This window comes from Anolis sagrei, chromosome 1 (assembly GCF_037176765.1).
Source record: "Anolis sagrei isolate rAnoSag1 chromosome 1, rAnoSag1.mat, whole genome shotgun sequence".
Classification (NCBI taxonomy): Eukaryota; Metazoa; Chordata; class Lepidosauria; order Squamata; family Dactyloidae; genus Anolis; species Anolis sagrei.
The window spans coordinates 216,710,150-216,730,357 of NC_090021.1; the positions used below are offsets into that span (position 1 = coordinate 216,710,150).

The 20,208-nt window shown below is 38.8% G+C and overlaps 1 protein-coding gene across 2 annotated transcripts in view; it reads left to right on the forward strand.

Annotated features, from left to right (window-relative positions):
• DPP10 (dipeptidyl peptidase like 10) overlaps window positions 1-20,208 on the forward strand; it is a 685,879-nt gene that overhangs the window by 652,506 nt on the left and 13,165 nt on the right. For both annotated transcript variants that reach the window (XM_060775698.2, XM_067473093.1), the window contains exon 20: window positions 18,873-19,067. In XM_060775698.2, coding sequence (XP_060631681.2) covers window positions 18,873-19,067 — 195 coding nt within the window. The remainder of the gene's footprint in view (window positions 1-18,872; window positions 19,068-20,208) is intronic.

Consider the following 20,208-nt stretch of genomic DNA (forward strand, 5'->3'; position numbering starts at 1 on the left):
CCCTAGCTTCAGCTAATACTATTATTAATTGTGTTTTTATTTTATCTTTCTGTTTCCTGATCATAAACCATTAGTCTTATCACTACTCATACATGGAATAAGATAATTACAAAAAAATCCTCTGTATCTTGTAGTTCATGTTGATATTACATATTGAATAACATGATGTGATGGTGCAATTTGTGTCCTTTATGATATCTTATAAAATATACAGAATACAATTAAGGGGGCTGTGAAAAAAATCAAAATGATGTTATGAAACTTGAAGTGACTGGTGGTTGGAAAATGGCTTCTACTTTATACAATGAATTATTAAACTCTATGTAATACCTGATTAATTGCATTATATTGCATTTCAAGTGTGATTTTTACTGGTAATTCATGGAAAGAGACATAACAATTTTCAGCAAATTAGGAAGGTAAAGATTTTTGCCTCTGATAGTTCAACTATTGAATGCAATTAAAAGGTGCAAGTAAAATATGCATATATGAAAAACAGTATACTAAATATAACAGAGGAACAGAGGTATCTTAATTCCAAAGAGTAGGGGGTCCTACTCAGCCTCATAGGAACCAGCATATTGAGATAGAGGCAGGAGGATGGGCCAAAACCAAAAGGCACAAAGGCCTGATATCATCTGTGTTCGACCCACTCACTCTGTGTTTCAGTACTGTGTGCCCTATGGCTTCCTATGCTCTGGTGGCCAGGATAATTCAAATTCCACAAGTTCAGCATACTTGATTCTTGTTTTAAAAAACCATACAAATATGAGAAATAATGTGCCATTATAAATTATAAAACTAGATTATATAACAGAACATCTCAATTGCTTAGATCTTCAATTTCCCTGTGTCAGATTCTGCAATGGAATGGGATTCTTTTGCTAGTAAAAGGGGTGGGGATTGTTTCCAAATTCCCCTTTCACCTCACAACTGCCATTGATGCAAAACTCTGTTTTGGATTGTTGCTGGATCCTTTGGAGCATGGGCCACTTCTATGGGCCCTTCCACACAGCCATATAACCCAGAATATCAAGGCAGGTAATCCACAATATCTGCTTTAAACTGGATTGAGTCTACACTACCATATAATCCAGTTCAATGTGGATTTTATACAGCTGTGTGGAAGGGGCCTTAGATGCACTTAATAGAATTTCCTGCACTTATCAGGGGTTTGGACTTTATGGCCCCTGGGCCACCTTCTAACACTGATTCTCTGAAAAGAGAAACTGAATTTTTGAAATAAAAATCACCTCATCTTCCCCTTCACAGCTGGAAAATTACATGAAAAATAAATGAAAGAAAAGGTATGTTGAAACAATCCATAACTGATCGGCAATAAGAAAGTGTTCTGAGTCCCGAAGTATATTTTTAAAAAAATTCTTAAATGGAATTTTCTAAATTGTGTTTTTACAATTGGGAAGCTGCACAAAGAAGGAGACCTTCCAATCATGGATGGGAAAGCATGTTACCAACTCAAAATATGCATGTTCCCAAAATGATTGATGAAATAAATAAGTTCTTTAGCCTTTTAATTTTTTAAAAAATACTGGAACTTCCATTTAAAGAGGTAATTGCTGAAGAAAGTGCTGACCAGTGCTCTCTGAACTAGTATTATGGAAGGTCCTTTCTTGTCCAATTTTACTCATGTTTTCTTAAGAATTGTTTCTTTACGTAACCATCCCATTTTCACTGAAAGTCATTTTTCTGTAATAAGTGGAATACTTGCAGTTTACTGGAGTCTACTGTGGACAAGAAACCTTTGTCTACTCTTTTTATTCAAAATGACCCCTCAGTCATAGCCAGTGTAAACCATTTTGCAGAACAATGATGTTGCTACTGGAGTTTATAGATGTGGACACATGCATAAATAGATGGTCCAGATTCAGGCTATTTGGCTGACTGCATCCCCTTATACAAGCCTGCCCAGGCCCTGAGATGTTCAGGAGAGACCGTTCTCTCAGTTCTACCTCCATCTCAAGCTCAATTGATAGGAATGAGTGAGAGGACATTCTCAGTGGCTGCCCCTCGACTCTGGATCTCCCTGCTTAGGGAATAATAATAATAATAATAATAATAATAATAATAATAATAATTTGGGTTTCGGTAGGCCTGCCAGAAAAGATGTGTCTTTAGATGATTTTAAAATTTCGACAGCTGATCTAGATGTTGCAGCTCTACCACCAGGTCATTCCACAGCCTTAGGGTGGCCAATGGATGGTGGTCGCCAGTCAGGTTCTGGGAGCCTGACGCTGAGGCCCCCAAAGGACCTAAGTGTTTGGAGTAAATTGTACAGAAGGCAATCCTTTAGGTAACCTAGACCCAAATCATTTAGGGTTTTAAAGGTCAAAACCAACACATGTTACTTTGTCCAGGAACTAATTGGCAGCCATTGGAGTGACACTAGGATAGGTGTAATGTGCTCACTCATAGATGTAACCAATCTGGATGCTGTATTTTGAACTAATTGGAGTTTCCGAACTTGGTACAAAGGTAGCCCAATGTAAAGCACATTGCAGAAATCCAGCCTTGAGGTTACCAGCACATGTACTAACATCTTTAGGTCTTCCAAATCTAGGAAGTGGTGTAGCTGAAGCTAGTAGTAAACACTCCTGACATTTGGAGGGACAGATCAAATAGCACTCCCAAGCTACAAACACAGTTTTGCAGGGGGAGTGTAACCCCATCCAAAACTGGTTTACATACCTCCATCCCCAGATTAGGACTTTTGATGGCAAGGACCTCTGTTCAGTTTCAGTTTGTTTTTCCTCATCCAACCTATTACCTCCTTCAGGCATTCATTCAGAGGAGACACACTATTCTTAGCTAAAGCTGTTTCTGAAGGCATGGAGAAATATATTTGGGTGTCCCCACCACATGCCTACGGATGATCCCGCCCAGGGCTTCATGTAAATATTAAAGAGCATTGGGGATAGATAGCACCTTGTGGAATACCATATAGCAGCTCCTTTATGGAGCAGCAGCTATCCCCAAGCACCACCATCTGTAACCTGCCTGAGATGTACAACCAGAACCACTTCATCACAGTGACTCTGATGCCCAACCGCCCAGCTGTTCCAGAAAGATGGAATCAAAAGCCGCTGAGAGGTCTAGAAGCACCAACAGGACACACTCCCCCTGTCAATGTTTTTGGGCAACTGCCTTCTCAATCACCTTACCCCCCCCACCCCCCACCCCCAAAAAAGGTTAGATACAGGTCTTTAATTATTAAGGTCCAAGGGATCCAGGGAAGATTTCTTCATCAGCCGTCTAACTACTACTTCTTTTGAACAGGATGGGAAATTCCCCTCCCTGAGAGGTGAATTAATAAATTCTTGTATTTGTATTTTCATGTTGGCGGCTCGCACCAAGTGCATTTGCTGATTGGGGCAAAGAAAGAAAAGGGGATGCTCCTCCAGAAACTGGGACTGTTTGGAGAGGGGGAGAGAAGGCCCCGTGCTCCTTCACCAGCCCAAAAGAGCTCTCTGAGCTCTCCTTTCTTTTCCTCAGCTACCACTACCTCCCTGTCTCCCTCCTCATTGGTGGTTGATAAAGGGGATGCTCATGCCACCATCACCGCATAGTGCACATGCTCCTACCCCTCAAAAACACATAACTTTGGTCACTCGTAAGTTGTTGTATCACTGTATATATTTATAGAAATATATCTTAAACTATATCTTTTCTCTCTCTTGAAGTTCTTGAAAGTCTCACAGTACATAATAAAATTCCAGTTAATGTAAATTGTAAGGAGGCATCTAAATGATATATGATATCACTGAATGTATTAAGACTTTTCCTCAGGTGTGAAGTTGTATAAAGAATTAGTAATTATCAGGAATTTATTAACATGGATAGGAAGTTCACATCAAAACTTAAACAGTGAGCTAAGCTATGATTATTAGTAAGGCTGGATACATTAAGCTGTCCCCCTTTTTTTCAGCAGCTTTGTTTAAAAAACACTTTTCTGTCCTGTTGATTGTATTTAGCATGTTTATGGCTTTCCCTGTTTTCAGGAAAAAGATGTTTTTGTATCTTTTCCTTCTCTTAGTCTTCTGTCTTTGCTACCTATTTTGATTACCCTTCTTATTTTTATAGTCTTTAGATTATCATTGTATAGTTGAATTGCTTCATAGGATATGTGGGTGGTGTATCCTATCTAACATAGTTATAAATTTATTTTCTCTTGTTTTAATACAATGTAATACAATTTGAACCAATTGCTATCCAATTGGTCTGACATCAATACCAGGAAAGACTCTGGGGCAGATTTTTAAGGAGGCAGTGTGCAATCACTTAGAAAAGAATGCTGTGATCACTAAAAGTCAACATGTATTTCTCAATAACATGTCATGCCAGACTAATCTTCTCTCTTTTTTTATAAAGTTACAAGCTTAGTAAATGCAGGGAATGCTGTGGATGTAGCATATGTTGATTTTAGTAAGGTCTTTGACAAAGTTCCCCGTGATTCTTTTTAAGAAACTGGTGAAGTGTGGGCTGGACAATAGTACCATTAGGTGGATTTATAATTTGTTACAAATCCACCTAATCCAAAGGGTGCTCACAAATGGATCCTCTACCTCTTGGAAAAAAGTAACTAGTGGAGTATAGCTGGATTTGGTCCTGGGCACGGTCTTGTTGAGCATCTTTATTAATGACTTAGATGAAGGTTTAGTTTGCAGATGACACCAAATTGGAAAGGAAAGCTAATACTCCAGAAGTAAAGATCAGAATTCAAAATAACCTTAACAGATTAAAGAGCTGAACCAAAAATAACAAAAATAATTTCAACATGGATCCATGGCAAATTGGCTGGACCACGGGGCAATCCTGGTATCTTGCCCACAGCAACACTTCCCCATCACATGTGGGGAAGGAGTGTCATACAGCTTCCCCCTTCCCTGGCCCAGTTGTTCCTTATGGAAGACAGGAAGGCTCCGCTGTTCTGGATGCAGAATCATAGGATGCTTGTGCCCCAGTTCATCCACAGAGCCTTGCTAAAAACCAGTGCATGTTATGTGATGGGTGTCATGAGACTTCATGGATCAACTGGAGTACAAGCATTCTACAGTGTTTGCTGTCACTCATGTGATGAAGTCCTTAGAAGACAACAAGTTGAATATGAACCAACAGTGTGATGCAGCAGCTAAAAAAACCCAATGGGATTTTAGGCTACTTCAAAAGGTGTATAGTGGCTAAATCAAAGGAGGTGATCATGCCCCTCTATTCTGCTTAAGTCAGGCCTCATTTGGAATAATGTGTCCAATTCTGGGTACAACAATTCAAGAGAGATATTGACAAGCTGGAATGTGTCCAGAGGATGGCAACTAAAACGATCAAAGGTCTGGAAACCATGGCCTATGAGGAGCAGCTGAAAGATTTGGGTATGTTTCACCTGCAGATTAGAAGGCTGAGAGGAGATGTAATCACCATGTTTAAATATCTGAAAGGATGTCATGAGAAAGCGGGAGCAGGCTTGTTTTCTGTGGCTCTGGAAACTAGGACTTGGAATAATGAGTTCAAATTACAGAAAACTTCCTGACCATAAGAGCTATTCAAAAGTGGAACTCTTAGCCTCAAAGTGTAGTGGAAGCTCCTTCTTTGAGTCTAGATGGTCTTTGAGTGTAGATGGCCACAGAGTCTAGACGGCCATCTGTCAGGGGTGCTTTGATTGTGCTTTTCCCGCATGGCAGGGGGTTGGACGGGATGGCCCATATGGTCTCTTTTGACGTTGTGACTCTATGATTCCATGCTTGTTTCATGCTGACATAAAATGTCTACTGCTATAGAGTTCCTTTTGCCAATCTGAAGAATTTAGTAATAGGAACTAGGTACTAAAAACAGAATGAAGTGTTTAACTGTGTGCATCAGTAAGCATAAGAATCTAAAAATATATTGCTAGTTAATTTGGTGGATGCAAACCTCTCATTCCAGATAGCTAACCCAATATTATGAAAAAGAAAACGCTACTTTTCTAAAGTGATTTCTTTGTATCTACCGACAAAGATAGAAGTGTGGGAAAGCCACATATTGGCCTTTATATGTTTATCTATTAGTAAACCTTCCTTCTGTATAACCTCTTACCTTTTCAGCGTGATTCATTTCCACTGTTGGTATTAGCAGGTTATTTTTAGAAATCTCTTCACAATATAATGAAAAGTCAATACTGAGAATCTGTCAGGAGAAGCCTTCTGGGACTGATTTAATTTGTCTTGGATCTTTCAGGAGAGCAGAGGGTGGTAATCCTCTATCCAATTTGCTAGAAGCTCTACCCTGAAACTGCCAAATTAGTCCCTTCTTATAATTAAAGATAAGCCAAAGTAGTGCATAAGAATACAGAACTACTTCTAAGGTCAACATAGTTTTTGTATCCAGAATGAACTGTTAATTCCATTGAATTCTCAGAGAACAGTCTCTAGGGAAAAAACCTATAAAGGCACACTTACAAAAAAAGGGGGGGGGCACTCAAATCTGTGTCAAAGTAATAACTTCTGTCCTTTTATCACCAGAAATACTGCTTCTAAAAGGCAGGACACTCATTTCAGGAAGGACATCACACTGTCTGATAGTGCTCATACAGTAGCTTTTTATACTGCCAGTTTTCCAAAACTGAGCAAAATACAGTATTTCATCACATAATAGTCACACTGTATAATAGTAGCATTCCCATTTTCGGGGCCAAAAATTATATTTTTGTTTTCCTCACATAATAGTTGCATTCCTATTTGAGGTTGATTCTCCCTCCCTCCCTTATCTGAAGGCAAGGCTGTTTAAAAACTACAAAATGGAGGTCTCTGAAGCACCATTCTTCTCTCATTTCTCTTTCCTTAGAGGCAAGGAAGTTTAAAAACATGAAATGGATGTTTCTAGAACTCAGATCTTTCTTCTTTCCTCCTTTCTCCAAAGAACTCCATTTTAGATTTTGTAAATTGCCTTGCCTTGGAAGAAGGAAGAAAAAGGGAATTCATTTCCCAAGACCTACATCTTTTTAACTGCCTTGCTTTCAGAAAATGAAGGAAGGAAGGGAAAATCAGCCCCAAATGGCCCCACAAAGAGCAGACTAACAGAAACTGAGCTGTTGGTTTGAGGCTAGATCATCCCTCTCCTTCCTCCACTTTCGGAGGTAAGACTTTTATTTTTTTTTAAAGCAAAATATTTTTTATAAAAAAGGGGGGAAAGTGTGACTATTATGTGATGAACAATAGTAGTTCTGCAATTGATGCAGAGTTCTATTAACATGCATCATGTGTTTGAACTACTACTAACAACAATATAACAAATTGCCCTTGTCGTAACCCTTAGAAGTAGTTCTGTCATCTGATGTTTTTATTTGCTTATTTATTCAATTTATGTCCCACATTTTTCCTTCAGCTAAAATGTATGCAACTAAAATAATGCATAGTGTAGGCATTTAACACAATAATTAAATAAATAATCTTAACTATACATGTTTGATGACATAATAAAGACAAAGAACCGCATACCCCCATTAAAACAGTATGTCAAAAGTCAAATGTAGTTCTAAATACAAAATTCATTGATGTCTTGTTCTATACTTGGAAATGACAAATTTCACTTTTGGCAATATTCCAAGATACTTAATTCTTTATTAGAAATCAGATTTGCACACATACTTACTTTTTTAGATATCAGAACATTCAAAACTCAAAATAGTTCTGTCTCAATAGTGTTCATTAATTCAGAATTCCGTTTATTTAACTATACATATAATGTGAAGCATGCCAGTGTTGTACTGATTTTGCTTGATTGTTTAAAAATGTTGATTGATACAAGACTTGATTTGCTATAGTAGAAAGATGGCACAGCTTCAGCTGCTGCTCGATAAGTTCACTTCCACCAAAAGCCTTTAAGTTCTTGTTTTTAAACCAGATCCCCGTTTACTGTAGCTTGATTAATGGAAGCATATAGTTCTGTCTGCCCAGCTATCCACACTCCCTGATAAATTTCAGAGTTTCATTCCTGTATTCTAGGTTTACTGATTCAGGAGACTACTTCTTTGAAAGCAGTTTGAAAATTGCAGGGGACGTGTATACATATGTTACGGTAGTTCCCTTACAGCAGTGTGTATTACCTTGTAGACCAATGCTTGTTCTCATGATCTGTTGTTACTCCTTCCAATTTAAATCTATGCAAAAACTAAAAATGCTAAGTATATTGTAAAACTTCTAATTCCATATTAACTCCATTTTAATATGCTTCGCAGTCAGCTTCTGTTAACTACATTATATCTACTGTAGTCTATAGATCAGAAAAATGTACCATAATTGCCTGAAAGAGTGATTATTATCTCTTTTCTATATAATTAGGATCAAAGTTTAACTTTTGGAGCCTTGATTTTATTCATTTTGAGAGTTGGAATAGACATTCCCTGGTAGCATACAGGAAGTGATTAAGTAGAGCAAAGACTATAGCATTTAATTTGTGTAATAAATGTGAGCAGTGATAGCCATTCTTTATTTTTCCACTCAAACACAAGTAACCTCCTTGCTTTGAAATCTGTAGATAATGCAACCTAACATTCATTATGTAATCCTATTTGAAAATGTACAGATAATCCGTTTATACAGTGCAAACCGAATCAGTACACGTTAATAATAATAATAATAATAATAATAATAATAATAATAATAATAGGCATAGGCATAGGCATAACAACTTTATTCTTACATGGGGACCAAGCACAATAAAAACAAAGGTTACAAAGTAACACAATTAAAAACATATAACAATAAAATATATTAAAACAATAAAACCAATAAAATGTAAGATATCATAAAATATGAACCAAACATCAAACAACCAGTAGCCAAGAGAAGTGGACATGTGCAGATTTGAGACTAATAGGTCAGGACAAGGGCTTGTGCAAACGCAAACTGTAGGGCCAGGGCTGGGAATAAAGTGCTGGAGATCCAACCAGAAAATTAGGGCTAGGCAGGCTTAATCAGTAGCTAAACCAATATTCAAAGGTACATTGGAAAGCATATCATCAAATAAAATCATCCATAAATGCTTTTCTTTTTTCTTAACCATATAGTCGTTCTTTCCTTCAGAAGACAAATCATTCACCTCTGGCACAATTTTATCATTAATAGCTTGTTGTTGTTCATTCGTTCAGTCGTCTCCGACTCTTCGTGACCTCATGGACCAGCCCACGCCAGAGCTCCCTGTCGGCCGTTACCACCCCCAGCTCCCTCAAGGTCAGTCCGGTCACTTCAAGGATGCCATCCATCCATCTTGCCCTTGGTCGGCCCCTCTTCCTTTTGCCTTCCACTTTCCCCAGCATAATTGTCTTCTCTAGGCTTTCCTGTCTCCTCATGATGTGGCCAAAGTACTTCAACTTTGTCTCTAGTGTCTTTCCCTCCAGTGAGCAGTCGGGCTTTATTTCCTGGAGGATGGACTGGTTGGATCTTCTCGCAGTCCAAGGCACTCTCAGAACTTTCCTCCAACACCACAGCTCAAAAGCATCGATCTTCCTTCGCTCAGCCTTCCCTAAGGTCCAGCTCTCACATCCGTAGGTGACTACAGGGAATACCATGGCTTTGACTAGGCGGATCTTTGTTGCCAGTCTGATGTCTCTACTCTTTACTATTTTATCAAGATTGGACATTGCTCTCCTCCCAAGAAGTAAACGTCTTCTGATTTCCTGGCTACAGTCTGCATCTGCAGTAATCTTTGCACCTAGAAATACAAAGTCTGTCACGGCCTCCACGGTTTCTCCCTCTATTTTCCAGTTGTCAATCATTCTTGTTGCCATAATCTTGGTTTTTTTGACGTTTAGCTGCAACCCGGCTTTTGCGCTTTCTTCTTTCGCCTTGATTAGAAGGCTCCTCAGCTCCTCCTTGCTTTCGGCCATCAGAGTGGTGTCATCTGCATATCTGAGGTTGTTAATGTTTCTTCCAGCAATTTTTACCCCAGCTTTGCATTCATCCAGCCCCGCACATCGCATGATGTGTTCTGCATACAAGTTAAAAAGGTTGGGTGAGAGGATGCAGCCTTGCCGTACGCCTTTTCCAATCTTGAACCAGTCTGTTGTTCCGTGGTCAGTTCTGACTGTTGCTACTTGGTCCTTGTACAGATTCCTCAGGAGAGAGACAAGGTGGCTTGGGATGCCCATCCCACTAAGAACTTGCCACAATTTATTATGATCCACACAGTCAAAGGCTTTAGAATAGTCAATGAAGCAGAAGTAGACGTTTTTCTGAAACTCCCTGCCTTTCTCCATTATCCAGCGGATATTGGCAATCTGGTCTCTGGTTCCTCTGCCTTTTCTAAACCCAGCTTGAACATCTGGCAACTCTCGCTCCATGTATTGCTGGAGTCTTCCTTGCAGAATCTTGAGCATTACCTTACTGGCATGAGAAATAAGGGCCACTGTACGGAAGTTGGAGCAGTCTTTCGCATTTCCCTTTTTTGGTATGGGGATATAAGATGATTTTTTCCAGTCTGATGGCCATTCTTGTGTTTTCCATATTTGCTGGCAAATGGCATGCATCACCTTGACAGCATCATCTTTTAAGATTTTAAACAGTTCAGCTGGGATCCCGTCGTCTCCTTGTTGTTAGCAATGCTTCTTAAGGCCCATTCAACCTCACTCCTCAGGATGTCTGGTTCTAATTCAATTCATGCTAATTCATTGTTAGCAATGCTTCTTAAGGCCCATTCAACCTCACTCCTCAGGATGTCTGGTTCTAATTCATTCACCACACCGTCAAAACTATCCTCAATATTATTATCCTTCCTATACAGATCTTCTGTATAGTCTCGCCACCTTCTCTTGATCTCTTCAGCTTCTGTTAGGTCCCTGCCATCTTTGTTTCTTATCATACCAATTTTTGCCTGAAATTTACCTCCAATGTTTCTAATTTTCTGGAAGAGGTCTCTTGTCCTTCCTATTCTGTTGTCTTCTTCCACTTCCATGCGTTGCTTATTTAAAAATAGTTCCTTATCTCTTCTGGCTAACCTCTGGAATTGCGCATTTAACTGGGCATATCTCCCCTTATCATCCCTGTTTCCTTTTGCTTTCCTCCTTTCTTGGGCTACTTCCAGTGTGTCAGCAGACAACCATTTTGCCTTCTTGGTTTTCTTTTTCTTTGGGACGTACTTTGTTGCTGCCTCCTGAACAATGTCTCGGACTTCTGTCCATAGTTCTTCTGGGACTCTGTTTACTAAATCTAGTCCTTCAAATCTGTTCTTCACTTCCACTGTATATTCACTAGGAATGTTAGTGAGATCATATCTAACTGGTCTGTGTATTTTCCCTGATCTCTTTAGTTTTATTCTAAATTGGGCAATAAGAAGTTCGTGATCTGAGCTACAGTCAGCCCCAGGTCTTGTTTTCACCGAATGGATGGATGTCCGCCACCTTCGGCTGCAAAGGATGTAGTCAATCTGGTTTCGGTGTTGACCGTCTGGTGAGGTCCATGTGTAAAGCCGTCTTTTAGGTTGTTGGAAGAGAGTATTCGTTATACACAACGAGTTTTCCTGGCAAAATTCTATCAGCCTGCATCCCGCTTCATTTTGTTCTCCCAGACCATGCTTGCCTGTGATCCCTGTTGTCATTTGACTTCCCACCTTGGCATTCCAGTCTCCTGTAATGAAAATAATGTCTCTTTTTGGTGTATTATCCAGTAGGTCCTGCAGATCTTCATAGAACTGATCTACTTCTGCTTCTTCAGTAGCATTAATAGCTACTAAACTATATACACAAGATGCCCCCTTTCTCTTATGAAAAAATAACACTAGCAAATTTTAATTGTCTGGAGCAGTATGAGCATAATATTGACATATACTACATAAACAGCAGCCAGTTCTTTAGAAAGGAAGGCTATCCAACTGCAGTTTGACTTTAGCTATAACGGGCCTGCATTTATTGATTTATGCCTCTTTTGTTTCCTGAAATTGCATTCTTAGTTTTGATCAATACGCAATGTGTGTGATATAATGGTAAAACAAAAGACAATGACATGTTACACAAAACAGCTTACAATAGATACTTCCCCTCCCATTGCATCCTCTATTCTACGATCTAGAATTATATGGGGGTATAGGACACCAGTGATGAGCAGTTTAACATTGATTTTCTTCTGAAGTTTTCTTCAGGCAATATACTAATTAATATTAGTACAACTAAAACATTTATTATTTTATATATTATTTTTAAAATGTAGACTTTGGAATTTCCTAGTGTTTAATTTATGTGATAAAAAAAGTAACTAGATATACAAATAGAAGCACAACTGTTTATTTCTTTACTCATAAGTCATAGTTGATACACCTTCATAATGTCTCTGTTTTCCCGAGTAATCGTTTTAGACTAGAATGGCAGGGTACTAGCAATAGAGCATGTACTCTTCCAGTACGTGAAACCGTGGAAGGATTTGGAATTCTTTGTGTAAACTGTTTTCCATTGAATTGGTTAAGATTAATGTAAGAAACAAGACACACATACACATATCTTTCCTAAATCTTACAAGAAAATTATCCAGATGATTATCAAAAGTTTTCTTTTATTAACAACATGGTAGAGTTTTCTTTTATTAACAACATGGTAGAGCTCACTATATGATTTCTAGTTCAATATAGTCAGTCTCTCTTCTAGCTTAATATTGTCAGTTTGCTTGCAGAAGGGATTAGAGTTGCTTGGACATATGGCTGTATTAAGAGAAAGCAAAAAAGAAGAAGAAGAAGAAGAAGAAGAAGAAGAAGAAGAAGAAGAAGAAGAAGAAGAAGAAGAAGAAGCATAAACATGCCCTTAAAATTGTGGGTTGAACCTGGCAGCTTGTTCTTTAAAGTTTTGTAAGACTGTATTTGTTTCATTGGTTCCATCAGTTGAGTCATATAGTATCTCATATGCAACAATCTAGTTTTCAGTAGACAATTTCATTGCAATCTTGATGAGGATGAAGGTGAAGAAATTGATTTGAGAACTGACAGAGCTGAATGTTAGTTGTAGCAAATAGTTATATATTTCCTTTAAAACTATATGCATAGATGATGGTGGAGCCCCATGACTCTAGATACCAAATGAAAATATTTTTCTGAAAAGGGAACAGGCAAGTGAATGGCTGCCAATGCCATCTCTCTCCCCACCAGTCTTGGGGCATGTGGAACTCCGGTGTAGGAAGCATTTAAATTCCTGCTGAGGTCCATCATTTTGGTCTATAATTGGTATCTTCTGTCTGTTTTAAAGGCACATCAGCTGTTGTTGAGTTTCTGAATCATAATAAATCCTGCAAGTTTAGATGACATATATGATTAGTATTTGCAGGCAGAGACTTTGTAGGTGTCAATTTTGTAGGCCACTGAAGAGAAACAGAACTAAACTGAAACAAGGTATTGCTAACAGAGAAACAACAAAAACTAAGGATTAAGGGAAATAACTTTGGCTAAAAAACTCAATGAAGCAGTGCTCAAGGAACAGTAGATTTTACAAACTGGAAACAGGTGGCTTTAGTCACATTTCCCTTTCTCTGTGTTGGAATGAAAAGATCTACAACACAGACCATCTGTTGGGAAGAATTTATTTTTGCTATCATTTCATTTCCTGGAACACAGCATATTTGTTACATGCCTGTATGCATTCAGCTAAGAACTGATTCATGAATGTGTTGCTACCTAACCTGTGAAATGATGAGCCCACACACATGTATTGCGTGAAAATATGAGCTGCTTTATTTAAACTTATTCTTACTTAGATTTTTTTTGAGATCTACAAAAAGGGGAGAGATCTAGTGAAGGACCAGCAAGAACAGTTGGTCTTACATGGACCTGCTGCTCTGTTCATCCTGGGTGAGAAACACCTTAGCCCCAGGGATAACTACTGAAGATCTACCCATCCTGAAGATCATATAACCTCTAATGTGGACTTCTGAGGCCATCCCCACAAATAGCCTCCTTTTCCCATGCCTCACAACCTATAGAGACAGTTTCAGAACCCTTTCCTTCACCAAATGGGTGCCATAAGTACTCATCAGAACTTCAGTTTCTCTTTCACTACTCAGCATATGACCACCTAATTAAGGCATCACCCCAGGTCAATAGCCAAGTCCTTATCTATAGTGTAGGGTAGGTAAAAATCCCATGGAACAAAGGGGAGAATATCCTACCCTGATCATAAGTGATCAACATGCTTAGATTGTATCTAAGGCGAGAGAGTGGCCTAAAAGAAATCTAAAAGTGGAAGATGGTGGGGACAACAGTGGCCTAAATAGCCTTAGCTTCACCTAGCAATCTCCCTATCTTGGAGCTTTGTATCACGGCACAACTGTCATGGCCTCTCCTCAACATCAAAGTATCCTCCTTCCACACTACTCTGCTATCCAGTGTGAGGGAGGAAGGCATTTAGTCCTCCCTTCATTATTGAACATTTGACAAATTTCCAGTGAACAAGTGTATTTTTAAATGTATTTTCACCAGATGTATTTGAGATGGCATCAACTAAAATTAAAGTTCTGTCTGTGATGTTAAATAGTGATACTACCAAATGATGACTATACATATAAATAGACTGTAGATCAAAAATTCACCATATATTTTGTCTGAATATCAATTGTAACCTGAATTTATATCCTCACTCGAAGTTTTTAGTATTCACTATGTTAGCCTCATTTATTATGGTGCCCCCAGTGACACAATGGGTTAAACCCTTCTGCCGGCAGGACTGAAGACCAACAGGTCAGAGGTTCAAATCCAAGGAGAGCATGGGGGAGCTCCTTCTATCAGCTATAGCTCTTCATGCGGGGACATGAGAGAAGCCTCCCACAAGGATGGTAAAACATCAAACCATCTGGGTATTCCCAGGGCTATGTACTTGCAGACAGCCAATTATCTCACACCAGAAACGATTTGCAGTTTCTCAAGTCACTCCTGACATGAAAAAAAATTATTGAATGCTAAGTTTAAGTGTCCTACTGTTAGATAAAATCCTATAGTTAAACAGTTCAAAAACAAGCATCCAAAGGAATTATGGAACTGAAACATAATTAAGACTTCTGCAATTCAGTGAACAAAAAAAAATGCAAAAAAAAAAAGAGGACATCCGTGACAAGAAGTTGGTTCAGTCAGAATATTGACTGGTGGCAAGAGATCATATGACTCTCTTTCCCCACTGGCTAATGGTTGGAGGAACAATTCAAAGTGCTGGTCATAACCTTTGAGGCCTTGTGTAATTTGGGTCTATGCTAGTCTCTGTATTAAGTTTTCCTTGGCTCTGATTAGACACTGTTCTTGGTCCTGCTACTTTTCTGAGATATGTGTGGTGGGGACACAAGGTAGGAATACCTTACTGACTGCTCCTAAGCTGGGGAATTCCTTCACAGGTGATATTATCCTGCTAAGGGAAAACAGTATTGAGCTATTTATTTTGACAGCAGACTAACTTATGAAAAAGGGACTTAAAAATGCCACTCACTGTATTTGATAGTTTGGACTTTGAGAAAAGCAGGGTATCCATTTAATTATTCATTGATTTGTTTTTGTTACCTCATATTTCCCCAATCACAGAATCCATGTCATGATAATAACAAAAAAAAATGATTGTGGTTTAACTATTGTAATTTATCAGATCTGACTGTCATCCACTGTAATACCTTAGAAGGTCAGGCACTTGTCTTGCTGTGCATTGATAAAGCAACACTGACAGATGCTCTATTCTAAGTTCAGCAGTTTAAAATATCCCAGAAATAATGATTGAAGAAAATGTTGCATATTTTATTGCATCCCTTTATGTGTCTTAAATACAAGCTTCCTTTGTTTATCATCTGTCTGTCAGGAGTGCTAATCATGTTCTCATGGATATAGACTAATTTAATTTCAATACATTATGCAAGCAATTTTGTATTTATTTCAGTTCTAGTGGCATATAGCTTTCACTGAGATATGTTTTTGCAGTTTCCTCTCCTATTTAATATTTATGGCTGAAGGAAATCATTCTTAATAAATGGCATCCTGTTGTTATTTTTAAAAATACCATTATCAGCAATGTTGAAAGGAAATAGCATAGTGGAAGTTAAATATTTACCATCTCAAATAATTTCTTCTTCTCCACTCACAAAGGAAATTAGTTACTTCTGTATATTACACACTCTGAAATTGATATTGTGTCCCAAAACATTAAATTTTCATTCTTTCTGAATTTTTCAGAGGTTTTTTCCTTCACTCATTAGTAACAGACTTAGTTTCTGAAAGGAGACAGATAAGGGAGGAGTGAGGGCATTACAATCGTGATATAATTTTAAGCCCCTTTAAACCTGAAATCCCCTACCCTGGGAGTGTTCAGTCTCCAAGTATCAAATAATGGAAATTAAACCTACTCCAACCCACTTGGAGCATGCTACCAGCTCTGGAAGTTGGTGACTACTGAGGTTCCTTCGACAGTTTTAACCAAAAAGTTGAGAATTACAGCAGCAGTATAGTTGCAGGTGCCTAGATACCCCAAAGACACCAAGTCCTGTATGATTTTGCACAGTAAGTAGTTTCTATACCCTGGTTAGTACTTGCATGGAAGACACCAGGTAGTGTAGGCTATATTTCAGGTCAAGGAACCCACCTTTGAATACTTGCCTTAAAAACCGCTATGAAATTAATGGGATCACCATAATACACATACTTACACACATACTGTATATACACATGTATCAGTCTATAAAGTTAGAAAATCAAGTAAGAAACCTGGGTTGACTTATCTGTGGATTAATATAAGTACTTTTTTTATAAAAAAAAAAAAGGAATAATCTCCCCCTCCTTTCCTCTTTTATGCTGCAAGTCACTGAAATAGCTGCTGCTTAAAAAAAAAGAGTGTGGACTGTTCCAGGAGATGCTAAAACAAGCACTAACTCCTTCTTCTGTCTCCACTCCGCTGCCACTTCTGACCTCTTTGAATGCTTGAGCAACAAGATGGCAGCAGCAAAGACCGGGGTAGCTGGGCCTCTGAGACAATACTGGCACTTCCTCTTCCCAGTGGAACAACTCTCAATCTATTCACAGTTACTATCAAAATCCCCCCAAACCTTCTCTCAACTGTACTCTCTAGAACACCCATTGGGCTCAAAAGAGCTTTGAGAGCATTAATACAACATTGCAACACAGATCAGCTCCAACTCAATTACAATAAAACTAAAATCATGGCTTTCGCTAATAGGCCCAGGACTTACTCTTGGAGCATAGATGGTCATAAAATTGAACAAGTTACATCCTTCAAATATCTAGGTGTAGTTTTCCAATCTAATGGTAGCAGAAGAGCTCATGGGGATCAAGTATCCAACACCGCGCAGGGGAGCTCAATTGCCATTCTTAAATATCTTAGGACAAGAGGGGGCCACTTCACACCAGCAGCGCTGAAGCTGTTTGAAGCCAAGTCATTATCCCAACTCTTGTATGGGGCTCAGCTGGGCCCCTTCCCCAGTTTTACCCCATTAGAGGTAGTTCAGTCCAAGTTTCTGAGATCGCCCTTGCAGGTACCTAAATGCGTTTCTAATGCCACCCTGCGACTAGAGACGGGCTTTATGAGAGGGAGGCCAGGGTGTGGGTGGCCATACTTAACCTCTGGCTCAGACTGTCCTGTGCACCCCTTGGCCTTGCCCCACTAACCATGGAGAATGACTTCCAATCCACATGGAAGCAGGCGGTAGCATCCAAAATCTCCTCGTTGGGATTTTCTCCAGGTCTACTATTAGCTATGGATTACAATCAAGCCAAAGCACTTATTAAACAATGTATCAGACACAGAGCGCCAACTAGATCTGGCCTTGGCTCCAAGCTTCCTTATCAGTGAAGACAGCAGATACCTTGCCTCCCCTATGGCATATTTAACATACTTAGAGGTTCCTATTCATCGAAGGGCTTTCACCCTGGCCCGATGCCACGCTCTCCCATCAACTGTACTCGAAGGCCACTACTGGAAGATCCCTTTCCCAGAGAGGCTCTACCCCTGTGACTCGGGTCATGTAGAAACAATAGAACATGTGCTCCTTCAGTGCCCGTTCTACTTGCAGATACTAATTCAGCTACAACCTACAGTGTTGCAAAGTTCTGTGCAGCAGCATACAAAATCCGCCAGGGAATGACTAGTTCCAAAAGTCAACTGTATGTCCAGTAATCTTCTTCCCTGAATCTACAATTTGGTGATGGATCTGGGCATTGTATGTTTTTACCCTGTTCCCCCTTCTGCTCCCTCACCCATATTGTGTTTTTAGTAGTTATATTTATATTTTTAATGTACCAAACATGCCAGGTTTGTCTGGAAATGTGGCACTATTTCCTGTGCTGGTCAATGACCGAAATAAATATTTTGATTTGATTTGATTGGATTCTCTCAACTTATACATGAAACCAACTTATACATGAGTATATACAGTAGTTGCAGGAAGGCATTGGGGAATCACCTCACATCATAGAATTCTATAAATTGAAATGACTGTTTCCTATAATACTAACTGGTTTGTATTTGAGCATGAACCTCTGTGGATATAAAACTATTTCTTTGTAGTATTGCAACATTTCTTCTTTTCCTCCCCCTCCTTTCCTTTTTTTATGCTTCATGTCACTGAAATAACTGCTGCTTTGAAAAAAAAAGGCAGAGGCAGAAGCTTTCTCTGTTCCTAAACTTTTGTCAATGAAACTAGTAAAACAATATGTTACTCTCATTAGTTTATTGTTAGACAGTTATTTCTGTTCACTTCATCCATGAATGATAACAGCAGTGGTTAATGTGCTGTTATGGATAAATCTGACAATTATCCAACTGGATTGCATGATGAACTCTGCCATCCAGGTTAAATAAAATATTGAAGAACTGCAAAGTTCATCACATTGTCAATAGCCTCCGTTTGTGTCTGGTCTGTTGGTATTTACAGTGATGAAGCTCCAGGCAACCAGTTGGTTACAGATAAGTTTCACATTGACTGGGATTCTGTGCTTGTCAACTCTGATAATGTCATCGTAGCTCAGTTTGATGGAAGAGGGAGTGGATTTCAAGGTCTAAAGATTCTGCAAGAAGTCCACCGTTCCATAGGATCAGTGGAAGTGAAGGACCAGATAGCAGCGGTAGAGTACGTATGTGCAAACATTTCTTCTATTTATTTCTGTGTAAAAATAATTCTTAGTTTAATATAACAGATTAAAAATAGATTGTGTTTATTTTTTCTGGATTGCTACAATACATTCAGGGTTTCATAGAAAGCAAAAATCAACGTCTGATAAACCAGATTTTAGACCTAGTCTGAATATTCCAATATATCTTTGATTTTTCTATGCTATGTTTGAATATCTAAATCTAACAAACTACTTTATATCCAACTGTCAAGAATACAATTCAGCCCCGCGCCATGGCATAAAATGCTGCCTCAGTATCATAAAACACTGCAACAAAACAGAGCCATAAGAGGCTCGTCACCTGAAAGAATGTATTGTTTAATTTGGACCATTATTTCATCTATTTTATTTAAACATGTACACAAATCCAAAGAATGATCATGATTAAGACAAGGATCCATTTAAAAAGGGAAAAGTATTGTCATATTATATGTGGTATGGTGGTAGTGGATTTATCCTGCGCCTTCCAGGAAGCCGCAGAATAAATCCACTATTTAATTAATTCTCCACAAATCAGGGTTTTCCTGGTTTGTGGCAAATTGATTTGGGACTGTCCAGAATGTTGACTGGACAGCCCCTTCTTTACTGCAGGAGTTACCACACTAAAGGTCCTGTCTGGATGGACCCTCTGTCATTATGCAGCTTTTTTCTATTCATGATTAGAGAATCTCAAGGAGATTCTACATGTAACTTGAGGTCTGATTAAACCTGTGGGTCCCCAGATGTTTTGGCCTTCAACTCCCAGAAATCCTAACAGCTGGTAAACTGACTGGGATTTCTGGGAGTTGTAGGCCAAAACACCTGGGGACCCACAGGTTGAGGAGCACTGATGTAGTGGCTACAATCTTTTTTTTTAAAGAACACTGAAAAGTGTTTAAATTTGTCAAAGCGGTGAATTTTTCTCAGGGAAAATTAATATTTAATACTGTGTTGTTGTAATCTATAAAAAAGATTATCGTCAAACCATTTTTCTTTCTTGGTCTCATTTTGAAACAGTAACAGTTGTGCCTTGGGCTCATAACATCTCAACATTTCTGTATGGGCCCCCGGTGGCGCAGTGGGTTAAACCCCTGTGCCGGCAGGACTGAAGACCGATAG